Source organism: Oncorhynchus gorbuscha, linkage group LG23 (assembly GCF_021184085.1).
Source record: "Oncorhynchus gorbuscha isolate QuinsamMale2020 ecotype Even-year linkage group LG23, OgorEven_v1.0, whole genome shotgun sequence".
NCBI lineage: Eukaryota > Metazoa > Chordata > Actinopteri > Salmoniformes > Salmonidae > Oncorhynchus > Oncorhynchus gorbuscha.
In genome coordinates this window covers 48,209,721-48,233,666 of record NC_060195.1, presented here as the reverse complement: position 1 = coordinate 48,233,666, position 23,946 = coordinate 48,209,721, and the positions used below count along the sequence as shown (strand labels likewise).

At 44.3% G+C, this 23,946-nt stretch overlaps 2 protein-coding genes across 7 annotated transcripts in view; both read left to right on the top strand.

Moving 5' to 3' along the window:
* LOC124011106 (LIM domain-binding protein 2) overlaps positions 1-14,674 on the top strand; it is a 106,177-nt gene extending 91,503 nt beyond the window's left edge. For all 6 annotated transcript variants that reach the window (XM_046324135.1, XM_046324134.1, XM_046324133.1 and 3 more), the window contains one exon: positions 12,129-14,674. In XM_046324135.1, coding sequence (XP_046180091.1) covers positions 12,129-12,359 — 231 coding nt within the window. In that variant the 3' untranslated portion in view covers positions 12,360-14,674. The remainder of the gene's footprint in view (positions 1-12,128) is intronic.
* A 2,317-nt stretch (positions 14,675-16,991) lies between these two features.
* Positions 16,992-23,946, top strand: part of LOC124011239 (transmembrane anterior posterior transformation protein 1 homolog) — a 37,548-nt gene continuing 30,593 nt past the window's right edge. Inside the window, exons 1-2 of the mRNA XM_046324397.1 lie at positions 16,992-17,247; positions 19,664-19,794. Of these exons, the coding sequence (XP_046180353.1) occupies positions 17,058-17,247; positions 19,664-19,794 (321 nt within the window). The 5' untranslated portion in view covers positions 16,992-17,057. The remainder of the gene's footprint in view (positions 17,248-19,663; positions 19,795-23,946) is intronic.

Below are 23,946 nucleotides of genomic sequence, written 5' to 3'. Positions count from 1 at the left end.
TCGGAAACCTGAGCGGCCAGGTTCTCCATGGCATGACGAGCAGCAGACAATTCCTGCTCGTGTCTGCCGAGCATGGCTCCTTGGATCTCGACGGCAGTGTTACGAGCGTCTGTAGTCGCTGGGTCCATTCTTTGGTCGGATCCTTCTGTTATGCGGGTGAATGAGGACCCAAAAGCGACTTGGCGAAAACAGAGTCTTTAATCCAGTTTAAGGAAATAGCAATACTCCTAGACAATTCGGAGCGGAAAATAAAGCATAAAAACAATTTCACTCGTAATCACGAGAACTGACTGGAGACTCGATAATAAACTGCAGGTTGCCTCGGGAAGGCACTTGACCGTAGCAGACTCAGACACCTGCTCACCACGCAGCATCTGAGGGAAACACGACACGACAGGGCGATACAAAGACACAGCACGGTGAACAATATACAAGGATCCGACAGGGCAGAAACGGAAAACAAGGGGAGAAATAGGGACTCTAATCAGGGGAAAAGATAGGGAACAGGTGTGGGAAGACTAAATGATTGATTAGGGGAATAGGAACAGCTGGGAGCAGGAACGGAACGACAGAGAGAAGAGAGAGAGGGAGGGAGAGAGAAAAAGGGGAACGAACCTAAAAAGACCAGCAGGGGGAAAACGAACAGAAGGAAAAGCAAAATGACAAGACAATATAAGACAAAACATGACACTCTTTCATATCGTCTGAGATCCCCAAGGATTGGAAAGCTGCCACAGTCATCCCCCTCTTCAAAGGGGGAGACACCCTGGACCCAAACTGTTACAGACCTATATCCATCTTGCCCTGCCTATCTAAGGTCTTCGAAAGCCAAGTCAACAAACAGGTCACTGACCATCTCGAATCCCACCGTACCTTCTCCACTGTGCAATCTGGTTTCCGAGCCGGTCACGGGTGCACCTCAGCCACGCTCAAGGTACTAAACAATATCATAACTGCCATCGATAAAAGACAGTACTGTGCAGCCGTCTTCATCGACCTTGCCTAGGCTTTCGACTCTGTCAATCACCATATTCTTATCGGCAGACTCAGTAGCCTCGGTTTTTCGGATGACTGCCTTGCCTGGTTCACCAATTACTTTGCAGACAGAGTTCAGTGTGTCAAATCGGAGGGCATGATGTCCGGTCCTCTGGCAGTCTCTACAGGGGGTGCCACAGGGTTCAATCCTCGGGCCGACTCTTTTCTCTGTATATATCAATGATGTTGCTCTTGCTGCGGGCGATTCCCTGATCCACCTCTACGCAGACGACACCATTCTATATACTTCCGGCCCGTCCTTGGACACTGTGCTATCTAACCTCCAAACGAGCTTCAATGCCATACAACACTCCTTCCGTGGCCTCCAACTGCTCTTAAACACTAGTAAAACCAAATGCATGCTTTTCAACCGTTCGCTGCCTGCACGCCTGACCAGCATCACCACCCTGGATGGATGAATATGTGGACATCTATAAGTACCTAGATGTCTGGCTAGACTGTAAACTCTCCTTCCAGACTCATATCAAACATCTCCAATCGAAAATCAAATCAAGAGTCGGCTTTCTATTCCGCAACAAAGCCTCCTTCACTCACGCCGCCAAACTTACCCTAGTAAAACTGACTATCCTACCGATCCTCGACTTCGGCGATGTCATCTACAAAATTTCTTTCAACACTCTACTCAGCAAACTGGATGCAGTTTATCACAGTGCCATCCGTTTTGTCACTAAAGCACCTTATACCACCCACCACTGCGACTTGTATGCTCTAGTCGGCTGGCCCTCACTACATATTCGTTGCCAGACCCACTGGCTCCAGGTCATCTACAAGTCCATGCTAGGTAAAGCTCCGCCTTATCTCAGTTCACTGGTCACGATGGCAACACCCATCTGTAGCACGCGCTCCAGCAGGTGTATCTCACTGATCATCCCTAAAGCCAACACCTCATTTGGCCGCCTTTCGTTCCAGTTTTCTGCTGCCTGTGATTGGAACGAATTGCAAAAATCGTTGAAGTTGGAGACTTTTATCTCCCTCAACAACTTCAAACATCTGCTATCTGAGCAGCTAACCGATCGCTGCAGCTGTACATAGTCTATTGGTAAATAGCCCACCCATTTTTACCTACCTCATCCCCATACTGTTTTTATTTATTTACTTTTCTGCCCTTTTGCACACCAATATCTCTACCTGTACATGACCATCTGATCATTTATCACTCCAGTGTTAATCTGCAAATTTGTAATTATTCGCCTACCTCCTCATGCCTTTTGCACACAATGTATATAGACTCCCCTTTTTTTCCCCTACTGTGTTATTGACTTGTTAATTGTTTACTCCATGTGTAACTCTGTGTTGTCTGTTCACACTGCTATGCTTTATCTTGGCCAGGTCGCAGTTGCAAATGAGAACTTGTTCTCAACTAGCCTACCTGGTTAAATAAAGGTGAAATAAAAATATGTATATATTTTTTTTAAACAGATCTCGACCCAATTGAACACTTATGGGAGATTCTGGAGTCTCGCCTAAGACAGCGTTTTCCAGCAACATCAACAAAACACCAAATGATGACATTTCTTGTGGAAGAAGGATGTTGCATCCCCCCAATTGTCATGCTGGTGATAGAGGACCCAAAAGCGACTTAACAGAAACAGAGTTTATTCAAGTCCAAACAGGGAATAACAGAAATCCTCTAGTCTGTAGAGGGGAATAACAAGAGAAGCGGCCACAGACTGCAGGTCGCTTCGGGTAGGCGCAGGCCGTAGTTGACAGAGACACCTGCTCACACGCAGCATCTGATGAAGGCAGAAAACACGACAGGACAGGGCGAAACACAATCACAGCACGGTGAATACTAAACAAGGAACCGACGGGACAGGAACGGAACACAAAGGAATAAATAGAGACTCTAATCAGGGGAAAGGATCGGGAACAGGTGTGGGAAGACTAAATGATGATTAGGGGAATAGGAACAGCTGGGAGCAGGAACGGAACGATAGAGAGAAGAGAGAGCGAGAGAGTGAGAGGGGAGGGGGAGAGAGAGGGATAGAAAGAGGGAAAGAACCCAATAAGACCAGCAGAGGGAAACGAACAGAATGGGGAGCACAGGGACAAGACATGATAATAAATGACAAACATGACAGTACCCCCCACTCACCGAGCGCCTCCTGGCGCACTCGAGGAGGAATCCTGGCGGCAACGGAGGAAATCATCGATGAGTTAACGGTCCAGCACTCCCGAGACGGAACCCAACTCCTCTCCTCAGGACCGTAACCCTCCCAATCCACTAAGTATTGGTGACCCCGTCCCAAAGAACGCATGTCCATGATCTTATGTACCTTGTAAATAGGTGCGCTCTCGACAAGGACGGGAGGGGGGAGGGAAGACGAACGGGGGTGCGAAGAAAGGGCTTAACACAGGAGACATGGAAGACAGGATGGACGCGACGAAGATGTCGCGGAAGAAGCAGTCGCACAGCGACAGGATTGACGACCTGGGAGACACGGAACGGACCAATGAACCGCGGAGTCAACTTACGAGAAGCTGTCGTAAGAGGAAGGTTGCGAGTGGAAAGCCACACTCTCTGGCCGCAACAATACCTTGGACTCTTAATCCTGCGTTTATTGGCGGCTCTCACAGTCTTCCCCGCAGACAAAGGCAGACCGGTAGTGAAGCCTAAGGCGATGTGAGACCATGGTCGAGAAGGAATGGGGAGCGGTCTGAGACGACCGGCAGGAGGAGAGTTACCCGACTTAGTCTGCGCGCAGTCCGAACAAGCAGCCACGAAACGGCGCGTGTCACGCTCCTGAGTCGGCCACCAAAAGCGCTGGCGAATAGACGCAAGAGTGCCTCGAACACCGGGATGACCAGCTAACTTGGCAGAGTGAGCCCACTGAAGAACAGCCAGACGAGTGGAAACAGGAACGAAAAGGAGGTTACTAGGACAAGCGCGCGGCGACGCAGTGTGCGTGAGTGCTTGCTTAACCTGTCTTTCAATTCCCCAGACTGTTAACCCGACAACACGCCCATAAGGAAGAATCCCCTCGGGATCAGTAGAAGCCACAGAAGAACTAAACAGACGGGATAAGGCATCAGGCTTGGTGTTCTTGCTACCCGGACGGTAAGAAATCACAAACTCGAAACGAGCGAAAAACAACGCCCAACGAGCTTGACGGGCATTAAGTCGTTTGGCAGAACGGATGTACTCAAGGTTCTTATGGTCTGTCCAAACGACAAAGGAACGGTCGCCCCCTCCAACCACTGTCGCCATTCGCCTAGGGCTAAGCGGATGGCGAGCAGTTCACGGTTACCCACATCATAGTTGCGCTCAGATGGCGATAGGCGATGAGAAAAATAAGCGCAAGGATGAACCTTATCGTCAGACTGGAAGCGCTGGGATAGAATGGCTCCCACGCCTACCTCTGAAGCGTCAACCTCGACAATGAATTGTCTAGTGACGTCAGGAGTAACGAGGATAGGAGCGGACGTAAAACGTTCTTTTAGAAGATCAAAAGCTCCCTGGGCGGAACCGGACCACTTAAAACACGTCTTGACAGAAGTAAGAGCTGTGAGAGGAGCAGCAACTTGACCGAAATTATGAATGAAACCCGATAGAAATTAGCGAAACCTAAAAAGCGCTGCAACTCGACACGTGACCTTGGAACGGGCCAATCACTGACAGCTTGGACCTTAGCGGAATCCATCTGAATGCCTTCAGCGGAAATAACGGAACCGAGAAAAGTAACGGAGGAGACATGAAAAGAGCACTTCTCAGCCTTTACGTAGAGACAATTCTCTAAAAGGCGCTGTAGAACACGTCGAACGTGCTGAACATGAATCTCGAGTGACGGAGAAAAAATCAGGATATCGTCAAGATAGACAAAAACAAAGATGTTCAGCATGTCTCTCAGAACATCATTAACTAATGCCTGAAAAACGGCTGGCGCATTGGCGAGACCGAACGGCAGAACCCGGTACTCAAAATGCCCTAACGGAGTGTTAAACGCCGTTTTCCACTCGTCCCCCTCTCTGATGCGCACGAGATGGTAAGCGTTACGAAGGTCCAACTTAGTAAAGCACCTGGCTCCCTGCAGAATCTCGAAGGCTGATGACATAAGGGGAAGCGGATAACGATTCTTAACCGTTATGTCATTCAGCCCTCGATAATCCACGCAGGGGCGCAGAGTACCGTCCTTCTTCTTAACAAAAAGAACCCCGCCCCGGCCGGAGAAGAAGAAGGCACTATGGTACCGGCGTCAAGAGACACAGACAAATAATCCTCGAGAGCCTTACGTTCGGGAGCCGACAGAGAGTATAGTCTACCTCGAGGAGGAGTGGTCCCCGGAAGGAGATCAATACTACAATCATACGACCGGTGAGGAGGAAGGGATCGGGACCGACTGAAGACCGTGCGCAGATCATGATATTCCTCCGGCACTCCTGTCAAATCGCCAGGTTCCTCCTGAGAAGTAGGGACAGAAGAAACGGGAGGGATGGCAGACATTAAACACTTCACATGACAAGAAACGTTCCAGGATAGGATAGAATTACTAGACCAATTAATAGAAGGATTATGACATACTAGCCAGGGATGACCCAAAACAACAGGTGTAAACGGTGAACGGAAAATCAAAAAGAAATAGTCTCACTGTGGTTACCAGATACTGTGAGAGTTAAAGGTAGTGTCTCAAATTTGATACTGGGAAGATGACTACCATCTAAGGCAAACATGGGCGTAGGCTTGTCTAACGGTCTGAAAGGAATGTTATGTTTCCGAACCCATGCTTCGTCCATGAAACAACCCTCAGCCCCAGAGTCAATCAAGGCACTGCATGTAGCACCCGAACCGGTCCAGCGTAGATGGACCGACATAGTAGTACAAGATCTAGATGAAGAGACCTGAGTAGTAGCGCTCACCAGTAGCCCTCCGCTTACTGATGGGCTCTGGCCTCTTACTGGACATGAATTAACAAAATGTCCAGCAACTCCGCAATAGAGGCACAGGCGGTTGGTGATCCTCCGTTCCCTCTCCTTAGTCGAGATGCGAATCCCTCCCAGCTGCATGGGCTCAGTCTCAAAGCCAGAGGAGGAAGATGGTTGCGATGCGGAGCAGGGAAACACCGTTGATGCGAGCTCTCTTCCACGAGCCCGGTGACGAAGATCTACCCGTCGTTCTATGCGGATGGCGAGAGCAATCAAAGAGTCCACATCTGAAGGAACCTCCCGGGAGAGAATCTCATCCTTAACCACTGCGTGGAGTCCCTCCAGAAAACGAGCGAGCAGCGCCGGCTCGTTCCACTCACTAGAGGCAGCAAGAGTGCGAAACTCAATAGAATAATCCGTTATGGACCGTTCACCTTGGCATAAGGAAGCCAGGGCCCTAGAAGCCTCCCTACCAAAAACTGAACGGTCAAAAACCCGAATCATCTCCTCTTTAAAGTTCTGGAACTTGTTAGAGCAATCAGCCCTTGCCTCCCAGATAGCTGTGCCCCATTCTCGAGCCCGGCCAGTAAGGAGTGAAATGACGTAAGCAACCCGAGCTCTCTCTAGAGTATGTGTTGGGTTGGAGAGAGAACACAATCTCACACTGCGTGAGAAAGGAGCGGCACTCAGTGGGCTGCCCGGAGTAGCAAGGTGGGTTATTAACCCTAGGTTCTGGAGGCTTGGCAGGCCAGGAAGTAACAGGTGGCACGAGACGTAGACTCTGGAACTGTCCAGAGAGGTCGGAAACCTGAGCGGCCAGGTTCTCCACGGCATGGCGAGCAGCAGACAATTCCTGCTCGTGTCTGCCGAGCATGGCTCCTTGGATCTTGACGGCAGTGTAACGAGCGTCTGAAGTCGCTGGGTCCATTCCTTGGTCGGTTCCTTCTGTCATGCTGGTGATAGAGGACCCAAAAGCGACTTAACAGAAACAGAGTTTATTCAAGTCCAAACAGGGAATAACAGAAATCCTCTAGTCTGTAGAGGGGAATAACAAGAGAAGCGGCCACAGACTGCAGGTCGCTTCGGGTAGGCGCAGGCCGTAGTTGACAGAGACACCTGCTCACACGCAGCATCTGATGAAGGCAGAAAACACGACAGGACAGGGCGAAACACAATCACAGCACGGTGAATACTAAACAAGGAACCGACGGGACAGGAACGGAACACAAAGGAATAAATAGGGACTCTAATCAGGGGAAAGGATCGGGAACAGGTGTGGGAAGACTAAATGATGATTAGGGGAATAGGAACAGCTGGGAGCAGGAACGGAACGATAGAGAGAAGAGAGAGCGAGAGAGTGAGAGGGGGAGGGGGAGAGAGAGGGATAGAAAGAGGGAAAGAACCCAATAAGACCAGCAGAGGGAAACGAACAGAATGGGGAGCACAGGGACAAGACATGATAATAAATGACAAACATGACACCAATAGAAGATGCAAAATGGCACTGACAGAGATGGTCACCTCGCTTCGAGTTCTTAGGAAACTATGCAGTATTTTGTTTTTTTAATGTATTATTTCTTACATTGCTACCCCAGGAAATCTTAAGTCTTACAGCCAGGAAGAAATATTGTATATAAGAACAACATCAACTTACCAACATTACGACCAGGAATACGACTTTCCCGAAGCGGATCCTCTCTTCAGACCACCACCCAGGACAATGGATCTAATCCCAGTAGCTGACCCAAAACAACGGCCCACAGTTCAGCCATCGGTTCAGCCATCGGGCTTCTCCATGAATCGCGCCAACAGAGATAAACACCTCTCTGGGAAGAGGAAGGGCGTGGGTGTATGCTTTATGATTAACGACTCATGGTGTAATCATAACAACATACAGGAACTCAAGTCCTGCTCACCCGAACTAGAATTCCTTACAATCAAATGTCGGCCATTTTACCTACCAAGACAATTCTCGTCAGTTATAGTCACAGCTGTGTACATTCCCCTTCAAGCAGACACCAAGACGGCCCTCAAGGAACTTCACTGGACTCTATGTAAATTGGAAATCCTATATCCTGAGGATACATTTAATGTAGCTGGGGTTTTTAACAAAGCAAATTTGAGAACAAAGCTACCTAAATTCTATCAGCATATTGAATTCACTATGCGCAGGGGTAATACTCTCGACCACCACTACTTCCGTGATGCAAACAACAACAATGCAAACTCCCCCGCCCTCCTTTGGCAAATCCGACCATGACGCCATCTTGCTTCTACAGTCTCTGAATATGTTCCAACGACCTATACGCTGTCACGGTGAGTGAGTTTATAAAGAAGCGCATTGGAGATGTTGTACCCACTCTGACTAAAACCTACATTAACCAGAAACCGTGGATGGATGGAGGCATTCGTGCAAAACTGAAAGTGCGAACCACCGCATTAAACCATGGAAAGAGGTCTGTAAATATGTCTGAATATAATAGTTATAGTTATTATAGTTATTCTCTCCGCAAGGCAATCAAACAAGCAAAATGCCGGTACAGGGGCAGTCGTAATTCAAAGGTTCAGACACGAGACATGTGGCAGGTTTTACAGGAAATCACAGACTACAAAAAGAAAACCAGCCACGTCACGCTTCCAGACTCTTTGCCCGCTTTGAGGATAATACAGTGCCACCGCCACGGCTCGCTAACAAGGACATGAGCAGACCAGCTGGCTGGTGTGTTTACGGACATATTCAATCACTCCCTATACCAGTCTGTTGTCCCCACATGCTTCAAGATGGCCACCATTGTTCCTGTACCCAAGAGCACTCACTTCTGTCATCATGAAGTGCTTTGAGAGACTAGTCAAGGATCATATCACCTCCACCTTACCGGCCTCCCTAGACCCACTTCAGTTTGCATACTGCCCCAGCAGGTCCACTGATGACACAATCGCCATCATACTGCACACTTCCCCATCCCCATCTGGACAAAAATAATACCTATGTAAGAATGCTGTTCATTGACTACAGCTCAGCATTCAACACCATAGCACCCTCCAAGCTCATCATCAAGCTGGGGGCCCTGGGTCTCAACCCCGTCATGTGCAATTGTGTCCTGGACTTTCTGACAGGCCGCCCCCAGGCAGTGAAGGTAGGAAACAACATCTCCACTTCGCTGACCCTCAACACTGGGGCCCCACAAGGGTGCGTGCTCAGCCCTCTCCTGTGCTCCCTGTTCACCCACAACTGCGTGGCCATGCACGCCTCCAACTCAATCATCAAGTTTGCAGATGACACAACAGTTGTGGGCTTGATTACAAACAATGGCAAGACAGCCTACAGGAAGGAGGTGAGGGCAGTCGGAGTGTGGTGTCAGGAAAACAACCTCTCACTCAACGTCAACAAAACAAAGAAGATGATCGTGGACTTCAGAAACAGCAGAGGGAGCACCCCCCTATCCACATTGAAGGGACAGCAGTGGAGAAGGTGGAAAGTTTTAAGTTCCTCAGCGTACACATCACAGACAAACTGAAATGGTCCACCCACACAGACAGTGTGGTGAAGACGCAACAAAACCCTGACAAACTTTTACAGATGCACAATCGAGAGCATCCTGTCGGGCTGCATCACAGCCTGGTATGGCAACTGCACTGCCCTCAACCGCAAGGCTCTCCAGAGGGTGGTGCGCAACGCATTACCGGAGGCAAACTATCTGCCCTCCATGACACCTACAGCACCCGATGTCACAGGAAGGCCAAAAAGATCATCAAGGACAACAACCACCCGAGCCACTGCTTGTTCACACTACTACCATCCAGAAGGCGAGGCCAGTACAGGTGCATCAAAGCTGGGACCGAGAGATTGAAAAACAGCTTCTATCTCAAGGCCATCACACTGCTTAACATCAATCACTAACTCAGAGAGGCTGCTGCCTACATTGAGACCCAATAATTATCCACTTTAATAAATGGATCACTAGCCACTTTAAATAATGCCACTTTAATAACGTTAACATATCTTACATTACTCATATCACATGTACAGTTGAAGTCGGAAGTTGACATACACTTAGGTTGGAGTCATTAAAACTTGTTTTTCAACCACTCAACCACTCCACAAATTTTGGCAAGTCAGTTAGGACATCTACTAGTCGATTTTTCCAACAATTGTTTACAGACAGATTATTTCACTTATAATTCACTGTATCACAATTCCAGTGGGTCAGAAGTTTACATACACAAAGTTGACTGTGCCTTTAAACAGCTTGGAAAATTCCAGAAAATTATGTTATGGCTTTAGAAGCTTCTGATAGGCTAATTGACATAATTTGAGTCAATTGGAGGTGTACCTGTGGATGTATTTCAAGGCCTACCTTCAAACTCAGTGCCTCTTTGCTTGACATCACAGGAAAATCAAAAGAAATCAGCCAAGACTTCAGAAAGACAATTGTAGACCTCCACAAGTCCGGTTCATTCTTGGGACCAATTTCCAAATGCCTGAAGGTACCACGTTCATCTGTACAAACAATAGTACGCAAGTATAAACACCATGGGACCATGCAGCTGTCATACCGCTCAGGAAGGAGACGCGTTCTGTCTCCTAGAGATGAACATACTTTGCTGCAAAAAGTGAAAATCAATCCCAGAACAACAGCGAAGGACCTTGTGAAGATGCTGGAGGAAACAGGTACAAAAGTATCGATATCCACAGTAAAACGAGTCCAATATCGACATAACCTGAAAGGCCGGTCAGCAAGGAAGAAGCCAAAACCGCCATAGAAAAGCCAGACTACGTTTTGCAACTGCACATGGGGACAAAGATTGTACTTTTTGGAGAAATGTACTCTGGTTTGATGAAACAAAATATAACTGTTTGTCCTTAATGACCATCGTTATGTTTGGAGGAAAAAGGGGGAGGCTTGCAAGCCGAAGAACACCATCCCATCCGTGAAGCACGGGGGTGGCAGCATCATGTTGTAGGGGTGCTTTGCTGCAGAAGGGACTGGTGCACTTCACAAAATAGATGGCATCATGTGGAAGGGAAATTACGTGGATATATTGAAGCAACATCTCAAGACATCAGTCAGGAAGTTAAAGCTTGGTCACAAATGGGTCTTCCAAATGGACAATGACCCCAAGCATACTTCCAAAGTTGTGGCAATATGGCTTAACATAGTCAAGGTATTGGAGTGGCCATCACAAAGCCCTGTCCTTAATCTTACAGAAAATGTGTGGGCAGAACTGAAAAAGTGTGTGCGAGCAAGGAGGCCCACAAACTTGATTCAGTTACACAAGCTCTGTTAGGAGGAATGTGCCAAAATTCACGAAACTTATTGTAGGAAGGTTGTGGAAGGCTACCCGAAACGTTTGACCCAAGTTAAACCATTTCAAGGCAATTCTACCAAATACTAATTGAGTGTATGTAAACTTCTGACCGACTGGGAATGTGATGAAAGAAATAAAATCTGAAATAAATCATTCTCTCTACTATTATTCTGACATTTCACATTCTTAAAATAAAGTGGTGATCCTAACTATCTTAAAACAGGGAATTGTTATGAGGATTAAATGTCAGCAATTGTGAAAAACTGATCTCAAATGTATTTGGCTAAGGTGTATGTAAACTTCCGACTTCTGTATTTTATACCATCTTTTGCACCTTACCAATGCCGCTCAGCCATCGCTCATCCATATACTTAGATGTACATATTCTCATTCATCCCTTTAGATTTGTGTGTATTATATAGTTGTTGGGGAATTGTTGGATTACTTGTTAGATATTACTGCACTGTCAGAACTAGTAGCACAAGTATTTCGCTACACTCGCATTCAAATCTGCTAACCATGTGTATGTGACCAATACAATTTGATTTGATTTAGAGTTCCAGACATTTGTAGAATCTATGCCAAGGTGCATTGAAGCTGTTCTGGCTCGTGGTGGCTCAAAGCCTTATTAAGACACTTTATGTTGGTGTTTCCTTTATTTTGGCAGTTACCTGTACATTTCATGTAGTTATCGACATGATTTGTGACAAAGATTTAGAGTTAGTATAACATGCAGATCACACCATAAAATGTACATGATCAATATAGTATAATCAATATATATATGTATCACATATCATCTCTCAGAATTCAATACGTCTCACACATGCAACAATGTGTATCTTAAAATGTCTGACCTTTAATCTGACATTAACCTTTGATCTCTCTCATTTGTCTTCCAGGATGTAATGGTGGTGGGCGAGCCCACCCTGATGGGCGGGGAGTTCGGGGACGAGGACGAGCGTCTAATCACGCGTCTGGAGAACACGCAGTACGATGCCACCAACGGATTGGACGACGAGGATGACTTCAACGGCTCCCCCGCGCTCGGCAATAACAGCCCATGGGGCAGCAAGCCGCCCAACAGCCAGGACAGCAAGGCCGAGAGCACAGCGCCGCAGTCGTCACAGTAAAACACACAGAGACCAAGGATACCAAGAGCACAGTCAGTGCCCCAACTCTCATATGTACAATTGGGTGACATTTAACTCCAATGGTTAAATGTCACTATTTTGGACAGTTTCTAATGACACCATGTTGCCCTCACAGTAAAACACAGAGGGAAAATATCTATTTAAAAAACTGTACCTATTTGGCCTTATAGGGCAGCGCCCTCCAAAACCTCAAATCGTACTGAATTGAACCCTGTTGGCAAATGTTTCCACGTCATGGTCAACGGTGTCACTATCACTCATCATGGTCAATCATCTCCACCAAATACCAGAACATTTCTTCTCCGACTTCACTGTAACATCCTGAAGCGAGACTGAGACAGAGAACTGACTGACATTGCACAGCAATATCCATACGATAAAGACTACTTTTCCATCTAAATGCATACAGGTTGTATGCATTGCAATGATGACATAAAACAATACTGGGTTTTCTTTTTTCCCATTTTTCCTAGAATTGCTTTGTTTGGATTTGGTGGGAATTCCCAGTGTTAGGGAAGTTGGGATTGCTCTGGGAATGACACAAGGCCAGTGTCTTCATCTGAATTCTCCTTCATGGACACCTTCTCAGTCCTTGAGCTTTAACTGTAAATGGGATTCTGTGGGTGTTGCGCTTTTGACCTTTGACCTGCAGGTTGCGACCCCTCTGGGACAGTTGACAGTAGAAGTCAAAACATAACATCTAAAACAAAATGTCTCTTTTAAGAGCATCAGCCTCAATGAGAACGAACCGGCGAGGTTTTACTCAGCCACCAAACTGCATCCACCACGGCCGAGACGTCGTCGTCTTGAGAATTTGCATCTTTATTGGAAATTAATTTGGCTGTTGGTTTGTTTACGTTGTTGTTGTTGTTGTTTTTTCCGATTTCCAATTAAAAGGAAAGTGACTCTGTTTCACCACTATGGACAACTTGAAGTGGGATACGCGTGTTCCAGGATTTCCTTTCCAGAATTACAGCAGTCATCGCCGATTGTTATTTCACCGCAAACCTGTTCGATCGTGTTTGTAGTCTATTGGTGTTCTTTTGCTTCTCCCCAAAATACTTTGCAATCAGATTTGTACGTTGCCAATCAGTATGTAAACGTTGCTGACATACACCAATGCATTCATTTTTTTTTTTTTTTTTTTATTTTGGAATTTGTCTTGGTTCTTTCCCTTTAATGACTGACCTATTCCAAACTGATATTAAAGTTATAATGCAGTTGTTTTCATCTCAATATAAAATCATTTCTGGGTAATAATTAAGTACCTCATTGTGATTGTTTTAAATGACAAAAACAAAATGTCAAAAGAAACAAAATTAGCCTCTTAGCAAAAAGCAATTCCTCAAGCAAGAATTTTTAACAGCTTTTACACTAAAAGGGCAACATCATAATATTGTCAATTTCACAGTATTATTCCAACCTCATAGTGTGAAAATATATATACATCTCAGGCACATCACATGTTTGACTGCAATGGGCCTTTAAATCTTTTTCCTGCATGATTTTAATTTTTTTGTTTGATATATGTACCTTTTTGAGTTGGTCAGCCATTTTTTGGTGGGGGGGTTCATCCATTTGAGAACACTGTTACAAGGTTTGTAGCTCTGCAAATAGAGGTGTGGCATACAACTTTATCCATTTAAGATTAGCCACCATTTTGAAACCATTTTGTACATGGCAGCTGTCTCGCACTATCTTTTTTTATTTGCATTTCTATGGGGCCTTTCGGATTCTGTTGTCTTGTCCGACAGATTTTTGCAGCTATAAGAAGCTCATTGATCATTTTGACATGTTTATATCCAGTCAATTAATTAGTGCACAGATCAGATATTAAATTATAATGTTTAAGCAATGTTTAAAATTGTTAACATTTGAAAATGTTCTCAATTTATTCAATGTAGAGATTAAGAAATACATTCATTATTAGCCACAAATCCAGAAAAAAATAACAGCATACTCAAGGCCCTACAGAATTGCAGTTTGAAAACCCCTGTTTTTGTGTTACCAGTTGTTCTTTAATTGACTATTCTTCCTTAAATTCCTCTCCTCATGTTGGATTTTGTTTTAAAATGGCAAGAAGACAACTGTGGATGTCTTTATTATAAGATCCTTTGTGTATTTATTTGTGCATTTGTAAGGAAGCTAACACATTTCTGATGTTGTTTGAACCTGGTATTATTAGAACTCTGCAGAATTTGTACATTATATCGCAGAGATGTTTTGTGTCATATCTGATGTCTGGTATATATGCTTTGCCATTATGTGTGCCAATAAACTGTGCTTACAGATTGGTCCGATTGGGTTATTGCAGCCATTGTGTATGGATTACTGTGCATTAACTGCCCTTGCATGTCTGTTTCTCAATTTGTTTTCCTATACCTTTATTCGAGTCTGTCTGTCCTCTTGTCTAGCAATAGGTAGCCAATTTGAAATGATGTTACTACAGCATAACTGTGCTGTGTGCTTATGTATTCCCAATATGACAAATTGGCTAATGTCAGCCACCACTTCTTAGTTTCTTGATCAATATGATGCGTTATTTAGGGTCAGGGGGTCAACAGGTTCATCAATAGACCAATTGCGCGTTTAAGATGTATAGATCCAATTGTTTCTCTTTGAACAGGATTTTAGTCACCAATGAATCATTCAGGCATCAGGCTACTAAAGGCAGGGAAGCAGCAGCAGGATATCAAGTGTGAAATATTTGAATGGATCTTTTACATCATCTTGCGGTATTGAAAGGACATCTGAATATCCAATTAGATGAATTACATCCAAATATTTGATGTATTATTCACATTATTATTATTCACATTGATGGGATATTGGGATGAAATTATTGACATTTGATTGAAATTATCACCTTATTTCTTTGCAAAAGTCTATGATTGTGTGACAAGTCTTTTGGCTAAGGCAAGACATTTAATTAATGTCAGATGAAATATAAATCCCATACCTTGTGTACATATCTGTTGTGGATTGTTGTGTCAACAATCGGTGTTGATAATGTTTGTTTCATCAACATTGATACACCCTTCAAATTAGTGGATTCGGCTTTTTCAGCCACACCCATTGATGACAAGTGTATAAAATCGAGCACACAGCCATGCAATCTCCATAGACAAACATTAGCAGCAGAATGGCCTTTCTGAAGAGCTCAGTGACTTTCAACGTGGCACCGTCATAGGATGCCACCTTTCCAAGAAGTCAAATATCTGCCCTGCTAGAGTTTCCCAGGGCAACTGTAAATGCTGTTATTGTGAAGTGAAAATGTCTAGGGGCAACAACGGCTCAGCCGCGAAGTGGTAGGCCACACAAGCTCACAGACCACCAAGTGCTGAAGTGCGTAGCGCGTAAAAATCGTCTGTCCTCGTTTGCAACACTCACTATCAACTTCTGCCTCTGCAAGCAACATTCATCGGGAGCTTCATGAAATGGGTTTTCATGGCCGAGCAGCTGCACACAAGCAATGCCAAGTGTCGCCTGGAGTGGTGTAAAGCTCGTCGCCATTGGACTCTGGAAACGCGTTCTCTGGAGTGATGAATCACGCACACCATCTGGCAGGACGACTATGGTTTTGGCAGATGCCAGGAGAACGCTACCTGCCTGAATACATAGTGCCAACTGGAAAGTTTGGTGGTGGAGGAGTAATGATCTCGGGCAGTTTGTCATGGTTCCGGCTAAGCCCCTTAGATCCAGTGAAGAGAGATCTTAACACTATAGCATACAATCACATTCTAGATGATTCTGTGCTTCAAACGTTGTGGCAACCGTTTGGGGAAGGCCCTTTCCTGTTTCAGCATGACAATTATTATTTATTTATTTATTTATTTTCACCTTTATTTAACCAGGTAGGCAAGTTGAGAACAAGTTCTCATGTACAATTGCGACCTGGCCAAGATAAAGCAAAGCAGTTTGACAGATACAACGACACAGAGTTACACATGGAGTAAAACAAACATACAGTCAATAATTCAGTATAAACAAGTCTATATACAATGTGAGCAAATTAGGTGAGAAGGGAGGTAAAGGTAAAATGACCAATGACCATGTGCACAAAGCGAGGTCCGTAGAGAAATGGTTTATCGAGTTCGGTGTTGAAGAACTTGACTGGCCTACATAGAGCACTGACCTTAACTCCATTGAACACCTTTGGGGTGAATTGGAACGCTGACTATGAGCCAGGCCTATTCGCCCAACATCACTAATGCTCTTGTGGCTGAATGGAAGTCCCTGCATCAATGTTCCAACATCTAGTGGATAGCCTTCCCAGAAGAGTGTAGGCTGTTATAGCAGCAAAGGGGGGGACCAACTTCATATTAATGCCCATGATTTTGGAATGAGATGTTCGACGAGCAGTGTATGTAGTGTATGCCTATTTTAAGTATCAACTCCTTGGCGACAATATGATGACAGTTGTGTTGGTCCCATAGAGAAGGATAGAGACCTCTAGTGGCTAAAGGGCTATTGTTGCATTGGCAGCGCCATTGAGGGCTTCCATCATTTTAAAGTAGTCAACTCGCTGATTTGGTGGGGATCAATATGGGTTGTAGCCTCAGTGGCGCTGCCCATGCTGTCACAAACGCTTTAAAGGCACATGTATAAAGTTGAGTCCTCTATCTATCTCTATGGTTGGTCCATGAACGTTACTATCAACGCGGCTGCAAATTGAAGATGGCGGACTTGTTGGGGACTGTGCCGTCTGCTGAAAAAGAAACCGAAAATAAGGACAAGATGGAGAAACGGCCATGGGATGAAATACCAAGGTCAGGGGAAATCGGTAAAACTCCAGATCTGGCGGAAACATTGGGCTTTTACGATATAAATGCTGTCAGACGGGAGCAACGTGAACGTGATAACTCAGGTGGGTGTCCCTGGCTCGCGCGCAGGTTTAAACCGTGTCTTTAAGGATAATTTTATCTGATAAACCAAACTCTCTATATGTCTAGAAATAATGCCTTGGAAGCTGACGATCGCATGAAAATCATTGTAAAATACACGTCATAGAAGCTCAACAATTGTTATATTATTTAGCTATCTTTGGGGCTGGCCCACAGTCATTGGGGCTGTCCCGACTGAACGCACAACCAACCAAAGCATGTCATTGGATTTTCGAGCTGTCAGTTTTAATGTCATTGGATTTGCGAGCTGTCAGTTTTAACCGTGTTGTCATGGGAGTTGTTTGTAAAAAAGTAAATAATAATAATAATACATCGCTTTCAGTAAGTCTTTCTCACCTTTTGTATTAGTAGTATGTGATAATATATTTTAAATGTGTCTAATTTCTAATTCCTTCCACGTTTTAATTCCCGGTAATTTGCGGACACGTGATTATCACGAACTGCACCTAGCTAAAGCAAGAGACGTCTAGACTACGTGGAGGGGGCAACAGTGAACTGCAGTAGCATTAGTTAGCTATGCTATTTGCTTAGCACGGTTTAATGTTAATGCTAACGTTACCTGTTATGCCAATGTGTGTTAAAGAAGAGAAAAAGTCATCATCGCACTAACAGTCAAAATGGACAGTTATTTATGTTGGAAATTATGAGAACCTGTCAAATATATATATATATAACAAAAAATTTGATTTCAAACCGACTAGAAAATATTTCAAGACAGTATGTTCATTTCGGGGTCAAGTCCTCAGCACCTTTGAACAGTTTCGAATTATTGATAAATTATGCTGTTATTTAAAAGTGCAGCATATCAGTCGGTTGTGTACTTTACTTCATAACTTCCTAACCTACTCATTCCAGGATTAATCTTTATTTTTACTATTTTCCGCATTATAGAATAATAGTGAAGATATCAAAACTATGAAATAACATATGAAAGAATGTAGTAGGCAAAAAAGTGTTAAACAATCAGCTTTGCACACTCTTGGCATTCTCTCAACCAGCTTCTTGAGGTAGTCACCTGGAATGCATTCAATAAACAGGTGTGCCTTGTTAAGTTAATTTGTGGAATGTATTTCCTTCTTAATGCGTTTGAGCCAATCAGTTGTGTTGTGACAATGTAGGGGTGGTATACAAAAGATTTGTATACCCAATTTAGTAAAAGACCAAGTCCATATTATGGCAAGAACAGCCAAAATAAGCAAAGAGAAAAGACAGTCCATCATTACTTTAAGATATGAAGGTCAGTCAATCCGAACTTTGAACATTTCTTTTAAGCGCAGTCGCAAAAACCATCAAGCGCTATAATGAAACTGGCTCTCATGAGGACCGCTACAGGAAAGGAAGACCCAGAGTTACTTCTGCTGCAGAGGATAAGTTAATTCGAGTTACCAGTCTCAGAAATAAATGCTTCACAGAGTTCAAGTAACAGAGACATCTCAACATCAACTGTTCAGACGAGACTGCGTGTATCAAATAAACCACTACTAAAGGACACAAATAAGAAGAGACTTGCATGGGCCAAGAAACACAAGCAATGGACAATAGACTGGTGGGAATCTGTCCTTTGGTCTGAAGTCCAAATGTGAGATTTTTGGTTCCAACCTCCACGTTTTTGTCAGACAGAGAGTATGTGATTGGATGATCTCCGCATGTGTGGTTTCTACCATGAACCATGAAGCATGGAGGAGGAGGTGTGATAGTGGCGGGGTCCTTTTCTGGTGACACTGTGATTTATTTAGAATTCAAGGCAGACTTAACCAGCATGGCTACCACAACATTCTGCAGCGATACGCCATCCCATCTGGTTTTTGCATAGTGGGACTATCATTTGTTTTTCAACAGGACAATGACCCAAAACACACCAATTTAACCAAGAAGGAGAGTGATGGAGTGCCGCAACAGGTGACCTGGCCTCCACAATCACCCGACCTCAACCCAACTGAGATGAGTTGGACTGCAGAGTGAAGGAAAAGCAGCCAACAAGTGCTCAGCATATGTGGGAACTCCTTCAAGACTGTTGAAATAGCATTCCAGGTGAAGCTGGTTGAGGAAGGCCAAGAGTGCAAAGCTGTCATCAAGGCAAAGGGTGTCTATTTTTGAAGAATCTAAAATATATTTTGGTTACTACATGATTCCATATGTGTCATTTCATAGTTTTGATGTCTTCACTAATATGTGACAATGTAGAAAATAGTACAAATAAAGAAAAACCCTTGAATGAGTAGGTGTGTCCAAACTTTTGACTGGTACTGTGTATTTTGGCCATTATGTTGATAACCATGCGTACACACAGCTGTCTTACCAAAATACAGTAATGTAAACTGGAGAGACAATAGCCCTGTTGTAAACACAGCGCTAAGTGTTGTCATAATGTTATTCCAGATCCGTCGCTGGCTCGCTTCATGTGTGCTGAGCTGACCCGGGGCTACTTCCTGGAGCACAACGAAGCAAAATACACAGAGCGCAGAGAGCGAGTGTACACATGCATGCGCATTCCCAGAGAACTGGAAAAGGTAGGTACAGTACAGACTAGAGGTCGACCGATTAATCGGAATGGCCGATGAATTAGGGCCAATTTCAGGTTTTCATAACAATCGGAAATCGGCATTTTTGGACACCGATTTTGCCTATTTTTTTATATATTTTTTTACACCTTTTATTTAATCTTTATTTAACTAGGTAAGTCAGTTAAGAACACATTCTTATTTTCAATGACGGCCTAGGAACGGTGGGTTAACAGCCTCGTTCAGGGGCAGAACTACAGATTTTCAAGCTTGTCAGCTCGGGGGTTCCAATCTTGCAACCTTACAGTTATCTAGTCCTTGTGCACTCCACAAGAAGACTAACTGCCTGTTATGCGAATGCAGTAAGCCAAGGTAAGTTGCTAGCAAGTATTAAACTTATCTTATAAAAAAACAATCAGTCAATCATAATCACTAGTTAACTACACATGGTTGATGATATTACTAGATATTATCTAGCATGTCCTGCGTTGCATATAATCTGACTGAGCATACAAGTATCTGACTGAGCGGTGGTAGGCAGAAGCAGGCGCGTAAACATTAAAAATTGTCGTTGTGTTCCTGGTTCGAGCCCAGGGAGGAGCGAGGAGAGGTACGGAATGCTGTACTGTTACACTGGCAATACTAAAGTGCCTATAAGAACATCAAATAGTCAAAGGTTAATGAAATACAAATGGTATAGAGGGAAATAGTCCTATAATTCCAAAAATAACTACAACCTAAAACTTCTTACCTGGGAATTTTTAAGACTCATGTTAAAAGGAACCACCAGCTTTCATATGTTCTCATGTTCTGAGCAAGGAACTTAAACGTTTGCTTTCTTACATGGTACATATTGCACTTTTACTTCTCCAACACTTTGTATTTGCATTATTTAAACCAAATTGAACATGTTTCATTATTTATTTGAGGCTAAATTGATTTTATTGATGTATATATTAAGTTAAAATAAGTGTTCATTCAATATTGTTGTAATACATTTTTTAAAATCGTCCGATTAATTGGTATCGGCTTTTTTGGTCCTCCCATAATCGGTATCGGCGTTGAAAAATCATAATCGGTCGACCTCTAGTAGAGACCCCCTTGACTTTTTTCACGTCGTTGTTTGACGCACTAACCATGAATGTTTAAAATTGAACTTGTCTCAGCAGCATGCATATTTGATGCAAAGAGGGTAGAAATGACTAATTCGGTCAATATTAATTACCAAACCAACCAGACAGAACCGGCGCCAGGATAAAGTGACTAAGGGGGCAGTTGAAATCGGTGAGGAGGAACAATTTTGCATTTGAATTATATTGAGTTCTGCTTATATCAATCAAATGTATTTATAAAGCCCTTCTTACATCAGCCCGATGTCACAAAGTGGTGTACAGAAACCCAGCCTAAAACCCCAAACGGCAAGAAATGCAGGTGTAGAAACACGGTGGCTAGGAAAAATTCCCTAGAAAGGCCGGAACCTAGGAAGAAACCTAGAGAGGAACCAGGCTATGAGGGGTGGAGATTTTAACAGATGTTCAGAGAGAACTAGTAGGGTCCGATAATAATAATCATCATCACAGTGGCTGTAGAGTGTGCAACAGGTCAGCACCTCAGGAGTAAATGTCAGTTGGCATTCCTTAGCCGATCGTTCAGAGAATCTCTACCGCACCTGCTGTCTCTAGAGAGTTGAAAACAGCAGGTCTGGGACAGGGTAGCACGTCCGGTAAACAGGTCAGGGTTCCATAGCCGCAGGCAGAACAGTTGAAACTGGAGCAGCAGCAGCACGACCAGGTGGACAGGGGACAGCAAGGAGTCATCGGGCTAGGTAGTCCTGAGGCATGGTCGCAGGGAATCAGGTCCTGAGAGAGAGGGAGAGCGAGAGACTTAAATTCACACAGAAATACTCCAGATATAACAGACTGACCCTAGCCCCCCGACACAAACTATTGCAGCATAAATACCGGAGGCTGACACTGGAGGGATCGGGAGACACTGTGGCCCGTCTGACGAAACCCCCCAGACAGGGCCAAACAGGCAGACTATAACCCACCCACTATGCCAAAGCTAGCCCCCACACCACTAGAGGGATATCTTCAAGCACCAACTTATTATCCTGAGACAAGGCCGAGTACAGCCCATGAAGATCTCCTCCATGGCACGAACCCAAGGGGAGCGCCAACCCAGACAGGTTGATCACGTCAGTGACTCAAGCCACTCAAGTGACGCACCCCTCCTATGGACGTATGGAAGAGCACCAGTTAGCCAGTGACTCAGCTCCCGTAATAGGGTTTGAGGCAGAGAATCCCAGTGGAGAGAGTAGAACCAGCCAGGCAGAGACAGCAAGGGCGGTTCGTTGCTCTAGTGCCTTTCCGTTCACCTTCACACTGTCCTTGAAACAGTCTTGATATGTTCGTCAAAAGAGAGATCAGGGTCCATAGTAACGCCGAGGTCCTTCAGTTTTATTTGAGACAACTGTATAATCAAGGTTAATTATCAGATTCAACAGAAGTCCTTTGTTTCTTGGTACCTAGAACTGCCATCCACTTCCTTATGTCTGAAACACAGGCTTCCAGGGAGGGCAATTTTGGGGCTTCACCATGTTTCATCGAAATATACAGCTGTGTGTCTTCTGCATAGCAGTGAAAGTTAACATTATGTTTCCGAATGACATCACCAAGAGGTAAAATATGTAGTGAAAACAATAGTGGTCCTAAAACGGAGCCTTGAAGAACACCGAAATTTACAGTTGACTTGTCAAGAGGACAAACCCTCTACAAAGACAAACTAATATCTTTAGACAGATAAGATCTAACCCAGGCCAGAACTTGTCCGTGTAGACCAATTTGGGTTTCCAATCTCTCCAAAAGAATGTGTTTATCGATGGTATCAAAAGCAGCACTAAGGTCTAGGAGCACGAGGACAGATGCAGAGTTTCGGTCTGATGCCATTGAAAGGTCATTTACCACCTTCACAGGTGTAGTCTCAGTGCTATGATGGGGTCTAGACCCAGACTGAAGTGTTTTGTATACATTGTTTGTCTTCAGAAAGGCAGTGAGTTGCTGCACAACAGCTTTTTCAAAATGTTTTGAGCGGAATGGGAGAGGAAAGGCCGATTCGTTTTTTAAATATTTCTAGGTCAAGGGTTGGCTTTTTCAAGAGAGGCTTTATTACTGCCACTTTTAGTGCGTTTGCTACACATCCGGTGGACAGGGAGCCGTTTATTATGTTCAACATAGGCGGCCCAAGCATAGGAAGCAGCTCTTTCAGTAGTTTAGTTGGAATAGGGTCCAGCATGCAGCTTGAAGGTTTAGAGGCCATGACTATTTTCATCAATGTGTCAAGAGATATAGGATTAAAAAACTTGAGTGTCTCCCTTGATCCTAGGTCCTGGCAGTGTTGTGCAGACTCAGGACAACTGAGCTTTATAGAAATACTCAGATTTAAAGAGGAGTCCGTAACTTTCTTTCTAATGATCACCATCTTTTCGTTCATGAATTTCATAAATGTATCACTGCTGAAGTGAAAGCAATCTTCTCTTGGGGAATGCTGCTTTTTAGTTACATTTTGGATTTCTGTAGCGAAACTATTTTTTATATTCTCATTTTCCTCAATTAAGTTGGAAAAATAGGGTGATCGAGCAGCAGTGAGAGCTCTTCAATACTGTACGGTACTGTCTTTCCAAGCTAGTTGGAAGACTTCCAGTTCGGTGTAGCACCATTTCTGTTCCAATTTTCTGGAAGCTTGCTTCAGGGCTCAGGTATTTCCTGTTTACCAAGGAGCTAGTTTCTTATGAGAAATGAGTTTTAGTTTTTTTAGGGGTGCCGATTGCATCTAGGGTAGGTGGAGGGTGTCTGGAAGGGCATCTCGGAATCTTTGGGTTGTCCGAGAATTTATTGCACGGCTGTTAATGATCGTTGGTTGGGATCTGAGCAAATGATTTGTTGCGATTGCAAATGTAATACAATGGTGGTCCGATAGTCCAGGATTATGAGGAAAAACATTAAGAGCCACTATTTATTCTACGCGACAAAACTAGGTCCAGAGTATGACTGAGACAGTGAGTCCAGAGATATGTTGGACAAATGTTGGAGTCGATGATGGCTCCGAAAGCCTTTTGGAGTGGGTCTGTGGACTTTTCCAAGTGAATATTAAAATCACCAA